This window comes from Odontesthes bonariensis, chromosome 16 (genome assembly GCF_027942865.1).
Source record: "Odontesthes bonariensis isolate fOdoBon6 chromosome 16, fOdoBon6.hap1, whole genome shotgun sequence".
Classification (NCBI taxonomy): domain Eukaryota; kingdom Metazoa; phylum Chordata; class Actinopteri; order Atheriniformes; family Atherinopsidae; genus Odontesthes; species Odontesthes bonariensis.
Genome location: NC_134521.1, coordinates 38,122,295 through 38,142,607, shown reverse-complemented (window position 1 = coordinate 38,142,607; position 20,313 = coordinate 38,122,295). Strand labels below are relative to the sequence as shown.

Genomic DNA, 20,313 nt, shown 5'->3' with positions numbered 1-20,313 from the left:
GTTCAAGCCAATTCATTATTATACAATTATAATTAAATCCATGTCTTTAAATTCCAAATTAGTCTAATTCATAATTCATTCATAATTCTAATTAAAAAAAGAAAGTAGCCAAGCTAAGGAAACCATCAGATTGCACTGAAACTTCTCTCTGATCCAGTCTGCCGTCCTGAGCGTGCCTGAGGCGACTGTGGAGAGAAAAAACTCCCTTTGAACAGGAAGAAACCTCTGGCAGAACCAGAACCAGGAAGAAACCTCTGGCAGAACCAGGAAGGGTGGCCATCTTCCAGAAAATTAAAATGGACATAGATACAAACTATATATGAAACTGTTCATTTCCTCTGGCTCTGTCCTCTCTCCCAGCTGTTTTGGCAGGATCACTATGGTTACATCAACTTATTTTGGTAATATGTGCCGTCTGGCCTCAATTGGAGCTGCAAGAGTTTTAATCAAATTGTTTTACTCTTTTTGGTAGCATAATCCCACTTATTCATATATATTAGCCTTTGATTACTGTCACGGACGGCTAGGTGACTCACAAAAAGGACCCAAGAACGCCGGGAGAATTAGAGTTAGAACAGGGTTTATTTACAGGTGTGTGGTGTTGGAAGCCAGAGGGAGGATCCGGGTAAACGTGGAAATCTGAGAGAGGAGGGAGACAGTTAGTGAGGAGCCGATAAGGTCATTTGTCCAGGCAAAGGTAATGATCAGTTCTTACTTGGTCCAGGTGGGAGTCCAGAATGGAAGGGGAGGATACTGGCTGTGGTTCTGAGTCGGCGGCAGGGTGAGCAGGCAGTTGGGGGAAACAGGAATTAAACAATGAATGCTAAGTGCTTACAATAGGAATCCAGGGTGAGGAACATCAACGACTGAAAAAAACAAGAAGGCAAGTTAAGTACTATAAAATAACTCTCTGTGGAACACAGGAGTCGGCCTAATGACCACCAATTCCCCACAATCTACAACCTTCAACCACTGTCAAGAAATAGGTCTGAATTCTGTGCTGAGTGGTCCTAAAGGAAGATTAGTTAGTGAATAAGGGGGTAAAGGCCCGTAAGCTCTCATTAGGACACAGTAACCTAAGAAAACTGAATGTTTTTCAGACGTAACACTGATGTTCAGCCAGAAGGAGAAGAGAGCACCCAGCAGTGACAGGATCGGACCAGAAGAGATTCTGCACAGGATTATCATGAACAAATTACGAGTAAAATAGTTCATATTTTTGCTTTATCATTTTAAGTTTACCAGTTACCAATCATAGCCAATTACACATGTGTCCTTTGCATTGGTGTGAGCCAAAAGCTCAGAGCGTGACCTCAGGCACTGAAAGGGGAATTAAGTGGTAAGTAGGAATGGGGCCATAGGAGAATTTTCCTGTGAATAAAACCTATGAAAGTAGCAACCAGCGGGTTTTTCTGCTCCTGATGGTAATGTTAAAGGTCTTAAACTATTTTTGGGTTCAAATATCATTTGTACTGAGTTTTGATAGTGTTACATTTTTTGGAGCCTATGCCGGCGGTCAATGGGCCAGAGGTTGCTAATGTGAGCAGCTCCATTGCGTTCCTGATACTTTATGCTGACAGTCCTGGGGGGGAACGGGACAATAAAGCCTGTTTGAGCGAACCGAGATGACGCTACTTCAAGTGCTCCAACAAAACCCGCCAAAGTCTTCACCAATTTTTGGTATGGACTTTAAAGGGCTAGTCTCCGTACAACCCATTTCCTTCGAAGTATGCAATCCAAACTAAAGTGTCAGGCTACTAGTTGAACCTGGTTCCCCCCATGAGTGAATAGTTCTACCTTCTGACATGCTTTCATTCGCTTGTCTTGATGGGAGTTAAAAAAATCCTACATCTTTGTTGTTGTGAATGCAGCAGTTGACTGTTTGCTCACACGCAGATGACCAATTGGCTTTCGCCATCCCTTACAAGCGGCCAATCACAGAGCCCGTATCATGTTGAGAACTATTCAACATGGAGACAACCGTTGAGAAGCTTGAGGCGATGGTGAGTTGAGCGCTAAATGGCTTTATTATCCGCTTTAACCTGGTTTGAAGGCGATCTTTAACCATTTTTGAGAACCAGAAGCTGCTTAATCATCGATTTTTTATTTTTTTTTGCATACGTGGGGTTTGTTTTTTAGTTTAAGTTGTAAACAGTTGAAACTCCGGGTTGTACAACGGAGCCAGATACATGGCCGAGTTGTGTTGATCTGAAAGGGAGTTTTCTTCAGGCTGAAATCTAACCGGCTCATCTGACATTATCTGTTCAGTGTCCGAATAAATCGTCCAAAATGTATTGAAACTTTTATGTCTGGCTTTGTTAGAAAATTAAAAGCGTTTAGTTGACGAAGTATGATCATCAGATTGTCGGATACTTGAGAGAAAATCAATAAGTCAACATGTCAACATGTGTGCAGATGTGAGCAGAAGTCATTTTATCCTCCAAACTGCAGCAACACAATTTTTAATCCATGACATCTTTTCAAAGACAAAAAGTGAGAGTGGCTTAAAAAGATGTAAAATATCTTTAGAACAAGTTCCTGATGTGAGAACCTAAAGTGAAGATTTTAGGCCTCATGGAAAAAATCTACTTGTTGTTGAATTGTGTCCCACTTCCATCCAATGTAGGAACCCCCACCCTGTATGTACCCCCACCCTGTAGGTATCCCCACCCTGTAGGAACCCTAACCCTGTAGGTACCCCCACCCTGTAGGAACCCCCACCCTGTAGGCATCCCCACTCTGTAGGAACCCCCACCCTGTAGGAACCCCCACCCTGTAGGTATCCCCCACCCTGTAGGCATCCCCACCCTGTAGGAACCCCCACCCTGTAGGTATCCCCCACCCTGTAGGTATCCCCCACCCTGTAGGCATCCCCACCCTGTAGGAACCCCCAACCTGTAGGAACCCTAACCCTGTAGGTATCCCCAGCCTGTAGTTACCCCCACCCTGTAGGTACCCCCACCCTGTAGGAACCCTAACCCTGTAGGCATCCCCACCCTGTAGGCATCCCCACCCTGTAGGTACCCCCACCCTGTAGGAACCCTAACCCTGTAGGTACCCCCACCCTGTAGGTACCCCCACCCTGTAGGCATCCCCACCCTGTATGTATCCCCACCCTGTAGGAACCCCCACCCTGTAGGAACCCTAACCCTGTAGGTACCCCCACCCTGTAGTTACCCCCACCCTGTATGTATCCCCACCCTGTAGTTACCCCCACCCTGTAGGAACCCCCACCCTGTAGGAACCCTAACCCTGTAGGTACCCCCACCCTGTAGGCATCCCCACCCTGTAGTTACCCCCACCCTGTAGGCATCCCCACCCCTGTAGGAACCCCCACCCTGTAGGCATCCCCACCCTGTAGGAACCCCCACCCTGTAGGCATCCCCACCCTGTAGGCATCCCCACCCTGTATGCTGTCAGCCTGAAGCCCTTTTTACCCCGCCAGCTCAAAGTGTGGCGAGCTGTCCTGCTTGGGCAGTCGGTGCTGAATCAACATCCAATTCAATCCAATTTACTTAGAAAGCACATTTGATAACAACAACAGTCGTTGCCCAATGTGCTGTACACGAGAATAAATTAAATGAATAGATATAAAAGACCCAAAATCCCACATACAAAGCAACAACTCATGCTGTGTCTTTAACGGAGATTTAAAAACAGGTCATGAAGCCTGAAATGTGTTGGCACCCGTTCCACAGGTTTGGGGCCTCAACCACCAAAGCTAAACCCCCCCCCCAGCTTTAGCCTTGTTCCTGGAATAGCCAAGAGTTGGTCAGCCGATCTCATAGACCGGGAGGGAGGGTAGGATGGAGCAAGGCCATGAAGACATTTTAGTTAGAAGCGTCCTCTGACACATCCTTACTCAAAGCCAGCGAAACTGACGCCATATGACAAAATTTGGCGAGGGTGTCCTGATATGCAGCGTGACGATTTTGTTGGGAGTGATTCCATTGTTTCAGAAAGTACTCACCTGGAATACCGAGTTCTCTGGCTCCCTTCGGTTCAGATCTTTGTGGTGTTGGGGGTCATGAACCATTGGGTGCTGTTCCACGGTAAAGATCAGCTTCTCCTCGAGTGATGCTAACCTGTTGCTAACTAGCTTGTCAACAGGAAGCAGCGTGTTGATTTCAACCAATAAGAAGTGTTTAGGGGCGCAACTCGACGAAATGTCGTCCACATAGAGACAGCGCCGGCGATATTTTTTTCGGTGTCATCGCTGGACGGAGCGACATCGCTTGCGGCATGTCAGGACAGGCTGATTGAAAAGTCTGCTTTCTAATCACTTTTTATCGCTCGCTTGCTGGCGTTCAGTCAGGACGGTGGGTTAGGGTTAGGGAGGGAGCGCCGGACAGACTTGTTGCTTTACCTGCTGGCGGCCGCAGCTGCCTCAGGGACGGTGACGCTGCCTCTGAGCAGGTTGAACCGTGGCTCAGAACAGCTGAGCAGGCAATTCATCATGTTCAGATTATCAGCAGCAAAACAAAGATGGAGGAGTGTTTGGTGTTCAGCAGGGATGTACCACTGTCCTTAATAATCGTAAGGCAGCTGACAGGCCACACACACTGGGGCCATCTTCCAGTGATACATTTATGTATTGGAGTGAAGGCAGAGAGAGGGGGAACAACATGCAGCAAAGGGCCGTCCGATGCGGGACTCAAACCGGGGCCAGCTGCAGCGTGAAATGTTGAAACGAAGCTCAATGAAAACAATAGATTTCAGTTTTGAGACCAAGTAGAAAAGCTTGAAAGACCCTGGATATGCTTCCTTGGCCTGGTCAGGGGGTCAGGTGGTCAGATGGTCAGGGGGTTGGTGGTCGGTGTGTACATGTCTATAGAACAGGCTCATGTCTCTCGGGTGGTGCAGCAGTCTGTAGGGAGATTAAATTTATTTTTCCTGCCGGTTGCTGTAAGCATTAAATGTCTGACAGCACGGCTGATTTTCAGAGGAATAAATAGTATTCAGTTTTTCCTTTTTAAAGGTCTTTTAGGAGCTCCTGGCCTTTATTTGGGAGTAGATGGAAAGACTGGGAGCTGGACTACAGCCCATGATGCTCGCTCAGCCAGCTGAACGATGCGGCCTCCCATAGTGTTCAGTTTTTCTGCTGGAAGCTGGATATATTACACCGGGAGTCTCTCCACCCGGTCTTGTATGGCTCTACTCGGGGTCTTCAGTGAGGTCTGGTGAGATGTGCGGGTGTCCAGAACTGCCCGGGCCTCCTGGAGTTTCCCCTTTTCCTCACAGAGGGCTGTTGCCCAGCAGTATGTGATTATGATGTGATCAGATATTCACTTTACACTCTAAAACTTTAAACCATGGGGGTGGGCAGAGCGCAGGTCCTGATTTTAGGGCTGTCGCGGTGAGGGAATTCCCACCGCGGTGACTCATAGCCGCTCAACAGCGCGGTATGCGGTGATATCGCATTTTTGTTCATTAGGCTACTTTCCACGACACGCAATGTTAGATGAAAATCGAGCGCATAATCCGTCTTTTTTTCCCAGCGATTCTGACATTTCACTTTGCTTTGCCTGTCATTTACTCGCTCACAGACCAACATAGCGGAGATCAAGCAGCGCATACCCCAGGTCTGCATTGTTGTCAGTGCCACATGGCAAATATCAACATTGTTGCAGACCTGCGCACGTTTCGTTTAGTAATGACGGAGAAAAACGAAGCAGATCAGTGCAGCAGTTGAGCTCACGTGTCCGGGATACAGTTTTTTTTAAACAGACTGCCGCCGACCAACCAACCCAAGCTGAACTTTAACTGTTTCCGCGAACAGACAATTCACAAACTACTCTGAGAATACGTTTCACCTACACAGTTTTGTTGAAATGATCAGGTATTTCCCAACAGCAAATGTGCACACCAAGCTGTGGTTCTGTGGAAGCTAGTTTATTGTTGATATTAGACGGTCGCATTTACAACGTTAAACATGGATAATAAGGGAAGATTCAAAGCCATAAAGTGTCCGGACTAGGCAGAGGAGTAAAGCCGAGATAAAGGTAGGCCACTGCATTTTATTTTAACTTCTATTGTTACGACACTGAGTAGGCATATTCTTGTAATATCAGCTGCTGAGGGAGAATGAGACCACAATGAGTAGCATGCAGACGTGTGTGCGTGTGCGGTGCCTATATGCAAAGATGACGACAGAAACGCGGCACCAAGCTGTGTTAATGTGTTTCTCCTGCCTTGCGGGGAATATACAATGTATAATTATTACTGTGCAGTCTTAAAAACTCTTTTAGTTTCTCGAGTTGTTCTGCGCGTGCAAGGGGGCGTGCGGTGGGCGGTGGTGGCGGTGGCCTGGACACGCACCGCGGAGGTCCTCTCAGCACCGCGGTGATTGCATTTTGCGGTTATCGCGACAGCCCTACCTGATTTAAGATCAAAGTGTTGCTGGGTCACACTGCTGTCCATCCCTGACTTCCTGATTCTTCCTCAGAGCTTTATCATTTTGAATCACTACTTTTGCAGATTGTTCATTGGGTGAAGCTTCAGCCGTTGGCAGGTGCTCTGACTTCATTGCACTACTGTGTCTGATGGTTAGTAGTGCAATAGTATTGTCAAAGCATTTGAAAACGGCAAAGACCGCTTTCACGAGGCGACCTGCTGGACTGTAGAATGTGTCTAAGGGACATGATGCCGCTGCATCTAAAGGCCTTTCACACGGCCGGCTGCATGCTAACCGTGGGGACACCTATGCTGCATGCTAACCGTGGGGACACCTGGAGACGGTGCTCACAGCTGTTGGGTACTTTGCTACAACCACGGACCTTCGGTCCGGCAACACACCGGAGCCTTACATGAGCGCGACAGTTAGTGACATCAATGATGATGTTGCTGTCAGGAGACTAAGCTTGTAAACGTTATTTTTTCCCCACCGGAGGGTGACTTCTCCAGAGGCTAAATGCTAACTCACCTTTTTAGAGCACTGCATGGACGCCTGTCCGCCTCGGTTACCCAGAATCCTCCTGTCTGTGGGATGAGGGGTGCACAGACGTGTGAATTACCCCCGAGCTGTCTGTCATTGACCCTTTTCCAGGTTAACATTGAGTGTCTTTCCAGTTCCTGAAGTCGGAGGCAGACCTGGAATACATTGAGAGACGGCTGAGGTTGGACTTCATCAACAACACTGCAGAGAATGGCTGTTCTGCTGAGGTGATGTCATTTCTCCATTCAGTTAAAAGCTGCTTATCAGGAGCGTGATGGCTGGTAACCCTTAGTAACCCCTTCTCCTATCAGACCACTCGTGCCTCGAGCTAAAAACTCCCTGCTGTCCACTAACAGATTATACTTTGTTGTTGTGAATATCACTCAAGGTGCTCTGAAACCATCCCAGAGTGGGACAGTCTGCAGGTTCCACACCACACAGTCGTAGTAATTAAAGTTCAATGGGTGCCGAGAAACAAAGTACTCAAGCATGATGTGTGAAAACATGATAAATGTTCACCATTAAGCCATTCACATTAACCACCAAGCACAGAAAACTAAGGCTGCGGCTACACGAAAACGTTTTTCACTGTAAACGATACTTTTTCTTATCGTTTCGCTGTCGCGGCCACACGGAGCCGGCGTTCCCACTACCCCAAAACGATAGTTTTTGAGAACGAGTTCCAGAGTGGGAAAGTTTGAAAACGAGGTCATTTCGTTTCCATTATTACAGCGAAAATGTTTTTGCGTCAGTCAAACGTTGACGCTGTGAGACTTCTCTATTGTCTCACAGCGTGGCGTGACACAGTGGCGTGTGTACTGCATCGTTTCATCGTTTTCATCCGTTTTCGTCTGGACCTGAGTCTTTGCAGCAGCGTTGCCGTGTGGTTGCAAGAATTTTCGTACCCGTTTTAAAAAAAAACCTTGTTTCGTTTCCGTGTAGCCGTAGCCTAAAACAAAGTGGTCGAATATAACTAACAGTCCATCATCAGTGAACGGCTGCTTTCTGTGCACAGAATAAAACCTGCTCAGTAATCTGAAAACTTTGTCATTGCATGTTCCACAGGCAACAAAGTTACAATGTGTCCAAACATTCAGACTTCCACAAACCCACCTGTTGGTTCCACAGTCGCATGAATTTACACTTAAATATGAGCTGAAAATATTTTTTCTTGTTGATCATCCATCCATCCATCCATTGTCTTCCGCTTTTCCGGGGGTCGGGTCGCGGGGGCAGCAGCCTAAGCAGAGAAGCCCAGACGTCCCTGTCCCCGGCCACTTCCTCCAGCTCTTCTGGGGGGACCCCGAGGCGTTCCCAGGCCAGCCGAGAAACATAGTCTCTCCAACGTGTCCTGGGTCTTCCCCGGGGCCTCCTCCCAGTGGGACTCTTCTTGTGGATCAGTTCCAGGGAAACTCAAATCCCATTCTCTGCTAAATGGAGGGTTCATATTTAATTCTCTAAAACAGCCGAGCCGTACAGCCCAGCAATGCATTGCTTCAATCAATCAATCAATCAATCAATCAATCAATTTATTTATAAAGCACATTTTAAATAAACACAAAGGTTACCAAAGTGCTGTACATTAAAATAAACACAATAAAAACATCGTAAAACAAAACTTTGCACATAAAATAAACAACCTAGACGGTGGTAAAAGCCAAAGAAAAGAGGTGTGTTTTAAGACGACTTTTAAAACAGGACAAGGAAGGGGCCTGCCTAATGTGCAGCGGCAGCTCATTCCAGAGCCTAGGGGCAGCAACAGAAAATGCTCGGCCCCCCCTGAGCTTCCGCCTTGTTTTAGGAACCCTCAGGAGCAGCTGGTCAGCTGACCTGAGGGTTTGACTGGGTGCGTAGGGCTGCAGAAGCTCAGAGAGGTACACTGGTGCAAGGCCATTCATGGCTTTAAAAGCAAATAAAAGAATTTTAAAATTAATTCTAAAATGGACGGGAAGCCAATGGAGAGATGCTAAAATCGGCGTAATGTGCTCAAATTTCCTAGTGCCAGTTAAGTCTTCGAAGCTTCGGTTTGCTTCTCTTTGAATTTATATGCTGTTCCAAAACGATAAGAAGAGCTCATAAACTATGGAAAAATGCCATAAAAAGCAGGACTTCTTCAGGCAGTTTGACACAGTAGCGTTTAACGTGCCTCCAGCACTGTATTTGACACACTTTTATATTATATATATCTTATATTTTACGCTATTCAAATCAAACTTATTGGATTATGCATGAAAAATGACTGCATTTTATGCAATTTTAAACGTTAAAGGTGCCGTTTTGATTGAAATCTTATTAACTTAGAGGGAATATGTAGCACACGGGAACACATTTTCAGAATGGAAATGGATAAAAACAGGAGAGAAGTCTCAATGCTTCCACTAACACTGACAGTGGACGTTTTGTCTGCAGGACAACATGGTCGTGATGCTAGAAAATCTGAAGACGATCAAGGCCAAACACTCTGCTCTGTGTTCTAATGTGAGGGAGATCAGCAGGACCCAGAAGGAGTCCATGGACTCCATCAGGAGCAACCTCAGTGCTGTCAGCGAGGTGATCCAACACTGCCACCAGACGTCTGATTTCCAGGTACCAACAGTGATGATGAATTCTGTTTAACACGTAAATGTGTGTGTACGGCGGCTTGGCTTTTTACTCATTTTGTTACATTCCAACCTGTAATTTAAATGTTTTTAATCTGATTTTATGTGATGGATCTGCACAAAATAGTCTATGTTGGTGAAATGAAATGAGAAAAAAATATATTAAAAAGATAATCAAAAAAACTGAAAATCGGCATGTGCGTATGTTTCCATCCCCTTTACCATGAAGCCCCTAAAAAGTTACAAGCTAAAGGAACCAGTTACCTTCAAAGGTCCCATAATGAGTGAAGTGAAGTCCACCTGTGTGAGTGTCCCATGAGCTGTCAAAGCTTTTCTGAAGAGGCATCACACCAGGAAGACCAAGCAGCTCTCCAAACAAGTCGGGGTCGGGTTAGAAATGAATATCCAAATGTTTTGGGTATTTTAGAATGTTTTCATTATATTACATAATTACTAAACTATATTACAATATTACAGATGAGCTGAGAAGAAATGATTCCATGAAGCAGATCCCAGCTGGGAATGCTGTCGGGGTTTCTTTGTCAGCCATTATGAAACCTTTGCAAAAACATTTCTATCTTTTTGACTCTCCTTGTTGCAAACAAAACCAAAGTCGAGAGATTTTTTACTGCGAAAATAGATGCATCATAATTCAATTCAATTCATTTTTATTTATATAGCGCCAAATACAACAAATGTCATCTCAAGGCACTTAGATAGTAAGTCCAATTCAAGCCAATTGGAATTCAATTAATTAATAATAATCATAATTCATAAAATAATCCAATTCGTTCATATAGAGCCAATTCAAAAACAATTTCCTAGCTAAGAAAACCAACAGATTGCACTGAAAACTTTTTGTTTTTCGGTCCAATCTCCCGGCCTGAGCGGCGTGCCTGAGGCGACTGTGGAGAGAAACGACTCCCTTTTAACAGGAAGAAACCTCTGGCAGAACCAGACTCAGGAAGGGTGGCCATCCGCCTCCACCAGCTGGGGTTTGAGAAGACAGAAAAGGGGGGGGGGATAGGGAGGGGGGGGGGGGGTGGGGGGGGGGGTGGGGGGGGGGATAGGGAGGGGGGGGGGGGGTGGGGGGGGGGGGTGGGGGGGGTGGGGAGGGGGGCAGGGGGCCACCGCGACGGCGGCACTGTAACACCATTCAAAGGATATCTGTTGGAACAGGGAAACACGAGTTAATGACCACAATAATATCACATATACATAAAGAGAGTAAAGTGAGGAAAGGTGTGACAGATGAGGCCCCCCAGCAGTCTAGGCCTATAGCAGCTTAACTATGGGATGTTTCAGGATCACATGAGCCATCCCTATTCAAGGTAAACACAAGAAACTTGTGCTAACGAAAAAATAAATAATAAAATAAAGTAAAGGACCAGACTCAGTGAGTAATTCCCTATACTCCCTATATAGATCTGCTCCTCACACCACAACAACCATCTTTTTACAGCCACAAGCTACCTCAGCCTCTCACCAACTGCACACCAGTCACAGCGGGGTGGGGATGCAAACCCTGGTTCGGGTAGGGGGTAATGAAAGTATAGAGGGTGCCAGAGGTGGAGGCAGAACAAGACACACTAGCAGACACACTATCAGATTCAACAGACCTAACTATAAGCTTTATAAAAAAGGAAAGTTTTAAGCCTGGTCTTAAAAGTGGAAAGGGTGTCTGCTTCCCGGACATTTACTGGCAGCTTATTCCACAGAGAGGGGCCTGATAACTGAAGGCTCTGCCTCCCATTCTACTTTTAGAAACTCTGGGAACCTCAAGTAAACCTGCAGTTTGGGAACGAAGTGCTCTGTTAGGAAAATATCTTACAATGAGATCTTTAAGATATGATGGAGCTCGGTCATTAAGAGCTTTATATGTAAGGAGAAGAATCTTAAATTCTATTCTGAATTTAACAGGGAGCCAATGAAGAGAAGCTAAAACTGGAGAAATATGATCTCTCCTGTTAGTTCTCATCAGAACTCTGGCTGCAGCATTTTGGATCAACTGAAGGCTTTTCAGAGAATATGTAGGACAGCCCAATAATAAAGAATTACAGTAGTCCAATCTTGAAGTAACAAATGCATGAATTAGTTTTTCTGCATCACTCTGAGACAAGATGTTCCTGATTTTAACAATATTACGAAGGTGAAAGAAGGCAGTCCTAGAAACCTGTTTTATAATTGTGATACATTAAAAACTAATCCCACATAAACCAAATGTCTTAGGCCATCATTAAACAACAAGATGTAGCAGCTCTGTAAAGTGTTTGAATTCTTCAGGTTGTTTCACTGACGGAGTCGGAGCAGGAGTCAGCAGCTCTGCTGGGTTCAGCCGTCACCACAGCAGAGGTAAGCCCCAGCTAAGATGGCGCCGTTCTCTACTCTGTGTATGTTTTGCTGTTTTTAATCCGTTTCAGTCAACATGTCAGTTCCACACTGTCTATGGGCAGACTTATTGATCAGGTTTGGTAATAATGAACAAAATTCTGTGCCTCCGTACCTGGCTGAGGTGCCAGTTTACCTACTCCGACAGACCCACCTCTTGGAAGGAAGCCGGGGTATCCGCAGCGGGGGTCTGACCAAGCTGAAGGCCTGGCTGGCTGTTCCCTGCTGCAGGCTGGGCCCGTCAGGCCGGGATTAGTTAACACCACATCTGTGACAAATAAGATTTTTATCCTCAAGGATTTCTTTTCCTCTAATAGTTTGGATTTTCTCTGCCTGACTGAAACCTGGAATCACATCACATCACATCGGGGGTGTAGGGCTTGACCACAGCCTGGAGGTATGAAGGAGCTGTTCCTTCCACTGCCCTGTAGGCCAGCACCAGAGTCTTAAACTGGATGCGAGCGGCTACAGGGAGCCAGTGTAGAGAGCGGAGAAGGGGAGTGGTGTGGGAGAACTTGGGGAGGTTGAACACCAGACGAGCAGCAGCTTTCTGAACCAGCTCCAGAGGTCTGATGGCAGAAGCCGGGGCGCCAGCAAGGAGCGAGTTGCAGTAGTCCAGGCGGGAGATGTGGCACCTGTGCCGCAGGCACCTGTGCTGCCTTGTCGGTGAGGAAGGGGCGAATCCTCCGGATGTTGGAGAGGAGGAATCGGCAGGAACGGGTCACTGATGCGATGTTTGGCGAGAACGACAGTTGGTCGTCCAGGGTCACACCCAGATTCCTCGCGGTCCGGGCTGATGTCACCACGGAGTCATCCATGGTGATGGCCAGGTCTCTGAACGGGCAGCCCTTCCCCGGGAGAAACACCAGCTCAGTCTCAGGTTGAGCTTAAGGTGGAGCATCGACATCCACCCGAGATGTCTGCCCGGCACGCAGCAATCGAATCGCTGGTGCCGACTTGTTGGCGGCACATTTTTACCGTTGTCTGGTCGGTGTCTGACTTTTTAAATCCAAACTATGGAGTTCCCTGGGTTGTGTTTCCGTTGTGTTTCCCATGGTCCTCTCTGCCTCTGTCATGTTGCTGGTATCCGTGCATGCTCCCTTAGCACTGCCGTAAACGAGTCTTTACGAGTGACGTAAAAATGCGACCGTAAAGTAGCAACGTTGCTGCAGTTACATTTAGCCTTCATTCTCAGCCGTGACAAGCTGTCAGTTTCACCAATCTTTTTTTGAGTGGTGAGAGTGGGAATCAAACTACCAACTTTCTGGTTTTTGGACAGCGGACTGTAACCACTGAGCCACCTCAAACCCAAAGTTAAACTCAAAATACGAACGCACGACTTGAGAGCAAATCTGATTGTACGAGTGGTTGTTGCATGCGGCCCAATGTTTCCACAGCTTTCAGACACTACCTCACCACGGAACCTCGTTATTTATCTTTTTCACATTCATCATTGCAATTTTCAGTCACCCAAACTTGCATTTCATGCGATTCTGTAAAAAGGCAGGTTCCCATATTGATGTGAAATATTTCCTTTTGTCTTATAAACATTTCACAAAATATCTGTTTGTTTTTTCAGTTGTGTTCACAGCTCCATAACAAAGCAAACCAATACGTTTCTTTCTCCACTCTGTAAATAAATGTGCAAAGATTGAACATTATCTGATTTCAACTTCAGAATTCCCACTTCAGAAGCGCATTAAATGCAGCTGGCAGCAACAAACAACATGTCTCACTCCTATTGACAGCATGTGATACCATCTGATTACTGTAATGAAAAGTTCCCTGGTGACTAAAATAAATGTGAATCTGAAATTTATTAAACTAAAATCCATCTTTAAGACCCTTTGCCCACATTACTGGGCTGCACTGCAACAACATTCAGAAACTCATGTTGTAAATGTCAATAAACACATTTTGTGACGGTGACCACTGATTGGTGGCTTATTTTTTTTCTTACAGATGTCTCCTGCTATACCAGCTGCTGGCAAACAGCATCCAAAAAGTGAGTGTTTTACACATTTTACATGTTTAGCTGTGGAATTGTGAGGAAATTTGAATTTCACTTTTATGAAATTCTTCCTACGTGCTTTTACTCAAATATGAGGGTTTAAATGCAGTTTTTTGTTTTCTTATCACAGTAAAACCACAGGCTTGTGTTTCCCTAGCAGAATCAGAGCAGTCTTTACTTGCTTTTTCCATGTCATCCTTTTCAATACACTTCATCCATCCATCCACTTATCCAAGGTCGGGTCTCCTCCCAGCGACACTCTCCAGCTCCTTCTGGGTGATCCCGAGGCCTTCCCAGGCGAGAACGGACATATAATCCCTCTAGCAAGTCCTGGGTCTAACCCGGGGCCTCCTCCCAGTAGGACCTGCCCGGAAAACCTCCAAAGGGAGGCAACCGGGAGGCATCCTAACCAGATGCCTGAACCACCTCAGCTCGATGCGAAGGAGCAGTGGCTCCACTCTGAGTTCCCTCTGGATGTTGGAGCTCCTCCCCCTTTCTCCCAGTCTGTGTCCATCTCTCACTCAAACCTGCCGTCATTCCTGAAAAAGATGCCCAGATACTTAAACTCCTCTGCCATCCCCAACCCCGAGAGAACATTCCACCTTTTTGAGAACCGTGGCCTCGGATCCCAACTACGAACCGCTCCACTGCACACTGACGGTCCTGGCTTTGGTTGTACAGGGACCAGACTGACGGTCCTGGCTTTGGTTGTACAGGGACCAGACTGACGGTCCTGGCTTTGGTTGTACAGGGACCAGACTGACGGTCCTGGCTTTGGTTGTACAGGGACCAGAAAAGCAGCGAAAGCCACACTACTCCTCCTGAACACAAGGTTTGAAAATTGGTTGGAGCCTCCTCTCCAACACCCTGGAGTAAACTTACCAAGGGAGGCTGAGTAGTGGGATCCCCACACTCTGGTCCCCTTTCTTACAATTAGGAATCACCACCCCGGTGTGATACTCCGTAGGCGTTGACCCAGACCTCCATGCGACTTCAAGAGGCGTATCAGCCAAGAAAGCCCCACCATGTCCAAAACCTTTAGTATCTCAGGTCGAATCTCGTCCACTTTTTGACGACCTTCACGACTGCCACCAAGGTGATGGACAAGTCTTCTCCCAAGTCCTCAGACTCTGCCTCCTCAGTGGAGCCGGATTGAGGAGATCCTTTAAAGTGCTCCTTCCACTGCTGACCTCAGTTCGGGTCTGCAGTTCTCCACCTAGGTCAAGCACAATCTGGGAAGGTCCCTGCTTTCCCTTTTTGAGTCGTCAAATGGTTTGCCAGAACACCCTTGAGGCCAACCGAAAGTCCTTCTCCATAGTCTCCCCCGAATTCCTCCACACCCGAGTTTTAAAGGGGAACTCCGGTATTTTCAACATTAAGCCTCTTTTCTGAGTCGTCTGCAATGTTTTAGAACCCCCCCTCACCGCTTTTTTGATGTTTACTGCTGTCTCCGGTATTTGCCTAATTTTGATTCATCTCAACCTGCTTCAGAATGGCAAGTCATGCGCATGTCCAAAAAGGTCCGTAAAAGCACCATAAACGTCCGTTTTCAAAATAATCAACTCACCGGAGTGGTTACTGGTGTGCACTGGTAATCCATATCAAATTTCGTTGCGAAAAGTTGCTTCTGTCGTGTTTTATTTGGCAGCTCGTTCATGCTCGCACTATTTTCTTAGCGGTGGCGGAGTAATATCAACGAACATCCAGTACAAAATGTCAAATAAAACACGACAGAAGCAACTTTTCGCAACGAAATTTGATATGGATTACCAGTGCACACCAGTAACCACTCCGGTGAGTTGATTATTTTGAAAACGGACGTTTATGGTGCTTTTACGGACCTTTTTGGACATGCACATGACTTGCCGTTCTGAAGCAGGTTGAGAAGAATCAAAATTAGGCAAATACCGGAGACAGCAGTAAACATCAAAAAAGCGGTGAGGGGGGTTCTAAAACATTGCAGACGACTCAGAAAAGAGGCTTAAAGGGGAACTCCGGGGCATTTGAAGCGCAATCCCATTGCTAGAGGTTATCAAATACTGATAGTAGGACACAGAGAGGTGCAAATCGGCGCTCCCTGTGCGGAGATTGCGCTGTTTGCGCAGCCTGTCATGCGAGGCTAATACGTGGTGGCTAAGGGGCAAGTGCTAACCCTTCCACGTAAAACAACAACTTGCACACTGCAGAAACGTCACAGCACTTTATAAACCATCCGACAATAAAGTCACAAGCCTTACCATCAAAACCATATGCATGGTTCTCACATTACTGGCATGGGGACGTTACAAAACAACTTTATAAACAGCATGTCACTTACCTCTTGTTTGTACGCTCGCGCATGTGAAAGCCCAAAAGAGTCGATGGACGATACTCCCATATACAAAACAATTATCTTCTCTAGAAAAACTGCGTTCAAGTATTTAAAACATTACAACAATATTACTGGGCATGTATTGTTGTAATGTTTTAAATACTTGAACGCAGTTTTTCTAGAGAAGATAATTGTTTTGTATATGGGATTATCGTCCATCGACTCTTTTGGGCTTTCACATGCGCGCGCCTGCCGACAAGAGGTAAGTGACATGCTGTTTATAAAGTTGTTTTGTAACGTCCCCATGCCAGTAATGTGAGAACCATGCATATGGTTTTGATGGTAAGGCTTGTGACTTTATTGTCGGATGGTTTATAAAGTGCTGTGACGTTTCTGCAGTGTGCAAGTTGTTGTTTTACGTGGAAGGGTTAGCACTTGCCCCTTAGCCACCACGTATTAGCCTCGCATGACAGGCTGCGCAAACAGCGCAATCTCCGCACAGGGAGCGCCGATTTGCACCAGTCTGTGTCCTACTGTCAGTATTTGACAACCTCTAGCAATGGGATTGCGCTTCAAATGCCCCGGAGTTCCCCTTTAATGTTGAAAATACCACAGTTCCCCTTTAACTTCAGTAACCACCAATGCTGCAGCCCTTTTAGCCACTCTGTACCTTCAGCTGTACGGCTTCCCTCACCGTTGGCATCCACCAACCAGGGCTCCGGTTACCGCTTCGACATGCAACGACAACCTTCAGGCCCCGACTCTTCCAGGGGTTAACATCCCCAACAACACAGCTGGCAGGATCGTGGGGAAACTCAAACCCCTCCACCACGTTAAGGTGGCGATTCTACGTAGGAGAATACATGTCAACAAAAATCAAATCTTTTTTTGGTTCAGATTTATAGTTTCTTCAAGTCTGAGGTGTAGAATGGTAGAATTGAAAGGGTTTCATTGACAGTGGCTGTGTTCGAAACCGACTACTACATACTTGCAAACAGCATACTCATCGATCAGACAGTATGCAGAGCGTTTACACACAGTGCACTTCGCTCCTGCCCGAGCCGAAATCAGCCGGCCTGAAGCTGATTTCGGCTCGGGCTATAAACTCAGTAAATATATAACTTTAGCAACATTTGAAACATTTTCAGGCGAGAAAGTAGTCATTTAGATCCCCAACGTGTTGAAAACCTGACAAAATACCGGCTGTTTACAATTTTCTTCCCACGAATTCGGCGCTACTAAAGCTAGCCGCAGTGAGCAACGCACTTCCGGTTATTTTCACAAAATCATTTTATCATTAGGGAAAGGGAAAGCCATTACGATACAATTGGTGCTTTTGTTTTGAAAACAGGAAGTGAACCTACCCTCGTTGTAGCTAGCTTGAAACTGCCGTTTTGACAGGAAATGACGATCGGCGACGTCACGTTACGTTGCATCTTGGGTAGTTTGAGTATGAGTAGTAACCTCATGATGCATACCCAACATTTCAGAGAATCTAGTATGCATCCGGGAACTTAAAAAAGTTAAAGTTAGTAGGATTACGGTAGGCGTCCACTACTCCGGCACGTCAAGCCGTATCCAACGCATTCAATTCATTTTCAATGAAATCCGGCCGATCGTTGTCGCCGTGCTCGCAAAGCATGCTGGGATTCCGGCACGGCGAGCGGCGGACCTGCGGCACGTCAAAAAGTTGGGCTCGGCCGAACTTTATGCAAATTTGCCACGGCAGACGGAGTGCGTTATCCAATGACAGTAGATCATGTGTTCTCCCGTGTCGCAGCAGCAGCACAGCAGCTCTCCTCGCTCGCAGATCCACAGCCATGGTGAAATACGAAATAATGTTCCATTGCTGACGATTTATACACATTCATTTCCCTCAAACTCAAATTTTTAGAGGGAGAAACTTCGGTTGGTTAAAATCACAAGTTATTTACTTTCCCCCGGAGCTATTCTACACGCCCCACACACCCACTGTAGTAGCAACACGGCGACAACTAGGCATCCAATCCGGCGAGTTACGTTGACGTGCCGGAATAGTGGACGCCTAGCCTTCGTAGGAGAAGTATGCACTTTCGAACGCAGCCAGTGATGATAGGTTTCCCATATAACCCTTGTGTTTTAGTTAGCAGTTAGTTAGCAGTTAGTTAGCAGACTAAGATGAAGCTTTGGTGCTAAGATGCGTTGTTAAAGGACACTTGGGTTGAATTGATCAGTGCTCTGGTATTTCAGATCAGTTATTTCTCCTATACACACCCCTGTAGACGACAACAAATGGGGAAATCCTTCAGGCAGTGGTGGAGCAGACCTTTCAATACGAGTCAGTCACTGAAGTCAGTCTGTGCAAAAGTGTCCGTCTACCCCCAAGTTCTTTGTATTTTGCCTTCAATTAGCCTGACTTCCTTGTAATCTTTAAGTGTTCTTGAACAACAGTTCTCAATTGTTCTTTGATAGGGGGGATCTTTTTCTTTTTCACAGATACTTTTTCGGTTTTTGTATTTTCCATCATGGCAATGCGTCTTTGAGCCTGACGAGTGTGTCCATGTCCTCATGTCCTCAGGCTGTGAGCATAAAGAAGTGAGTGCAGCCCTGTTGGAAGCGGTTCCTCTCAGTGTACGCTCTAACATCAAGCTGGCTGACATCAATGCGTTCTACCAGGAGCTGCAGCAGCATCTGAGCAGGGGCAGCAGGTCGGTGCTGGAAAATAACCACCCGAGGTGTAAAACATTAGCATGACAGGTTCTGTTATTTCAGAGGACTTTTTCATTATTATAGTCCGTCTTATGATAACCTTGGGGTCACAAAGATAATCTGCTTTTTTCTTCGACAGCAACATTTTTTCAAAAACTGAAAGTTTAACCAAAACCTTTTGGCAAAGAAAACAAATGCAGGAAGAAGAAAGACTGAATGATGTTTGACATCAGTTAGCTTATAGGCCAACTGGGAGAATGAAAACGTGTAACAATCAGGTTCAATTGTACTACATTCTTTCTTTATTTCACATTTACGTGTTTCAGTATTAGGAAAAATGATTTTACTTTTATCAGTATGTTAAATAATGTTGAACAGATGATCCCCTTAAGGCATCACTGCAGAGCACCTCAGTTTATTTCATCTCCTCTGAGAATGAATTGGTTTTGGCCACATGGATATAGAAATAAAAGAATATATATTTTAGAGCAGATTTATGCCTCTTTTGGGTTTGCATTATAGAAGCTCTTATGTACCAGTGTGGGACTCTGATGGTCTTTTCCTCTCTTTCTGCAGTGGATCCCTCAGCCTGCAGAAGATGAAGCAGTTGAAGCTGAAGGTTAGCGAAGCCAAGCTGAAGGTGTTGCAGCACCTCGGTTTAGTCGAGCTGGACAGGAGAGGCCAGGTTCGCCTGGTGATGTGAAGATGGGTCACAGGGGGCTGCGTCTGGCTGCTTTTCCTCCTGCTGTTCAGAAAGATCAGATGCTTTCAGCTCAGGTTTTAAATCTAAAGGCAAACATGTACGATTGCAGTTTACATCCACAAAGGATGCAAATGGAAAAGTTATTTTGTCCTCCTCGATGTCATTGATTAAACTTTATCTGCAACCTGACTATGTACAGAGTGGCTTTGAGATGAAGTGCCCCCCCACTCGCTCTGTTTCAGAAATCATGTTATTTCACAGCATTGAAACATTTCATTCTTTTTTTTCCTTTAGATGAAACACTTTTAGTCATTAGAGCTTAACCAGCCGACCAAAATGTTTTCATCTTACACACTGAAAATGTTTTCATCTTACTGACAGATTTTATTGATTCACTGTGAAATTGAAAGTTAGCTTTACTTGACAGAAGTATTCAAACCTCTTTTTTAAGTCAAATGAACCAGAACAATTCATGTGTGCAGAAGTTGAAGTAACGTGTAACATGAAAACAAGGACTGTGCTGCTGTACATATGCAGCAGAGCCACAACTCCAGAGAGATCAAACCCAGTTCCACCACAGGTCCAGGTCCTCACCACCCTTGGATTTTTGGCCACTGGAACCTTTCAGAGGGAGATTGGAGACAGATCGGGGGTGTCCCAGTCCTCTGTGAGTCGTGC

General features: G+C 45.9%; 1 protein-coding gene and 1 long non-coding RNA gene across 2 annotated transcripts; one reads left to right on the top strand and one right to left on the bottom strand.

The window, feature by feature from the left end:
* Nucleotides 1-478: 478 nt before the first annotated feature.
* LOC142401587 (uncharacterized) lies at nucleotides 479-7,138 on the bottom strand. Its single transcript, XR_012773162.1, has 3 exons — nucleotides 6,923-7,138; nucleotides 716-765; nucleotides 479-639 (listed from the first exon to the last, which is right to left on the bottom strand). It is a non-coding gene; the product is annotated as an uncharacterized LOC142401587 (long non-coding RNA).
* Nucleotides 1,952-19,824, top strand: ska2 (spindle and kinetochore associated complex subunit 2). Its single transcript, XM_075487054.1, has 7 exons — nucleotides 1,952-2,003; nucleotides 7,069-7,161; nucleotides 9,344-9,520; nucleotides 11,818-11,886; nucleotides 13,885-13,927; nucleotides 18,802-18,931; nucleotides 19,509-19,824. Exons 1-7 carry the CDS (start codon nucleotides 1,971-1,973, stop codon nucleotides 19,633-19,635), a joined length of 672 nt encoding a protein of 223 aa, XP_075343169.1. The 5' UTR covers nucleotides 1,952-1,970; the 3' UTR covers nucleotides 19,636-19,824.
* The last annotated feature ends 489 nt before the right edge of the window (nucleotides 19,825-20,313 follow it).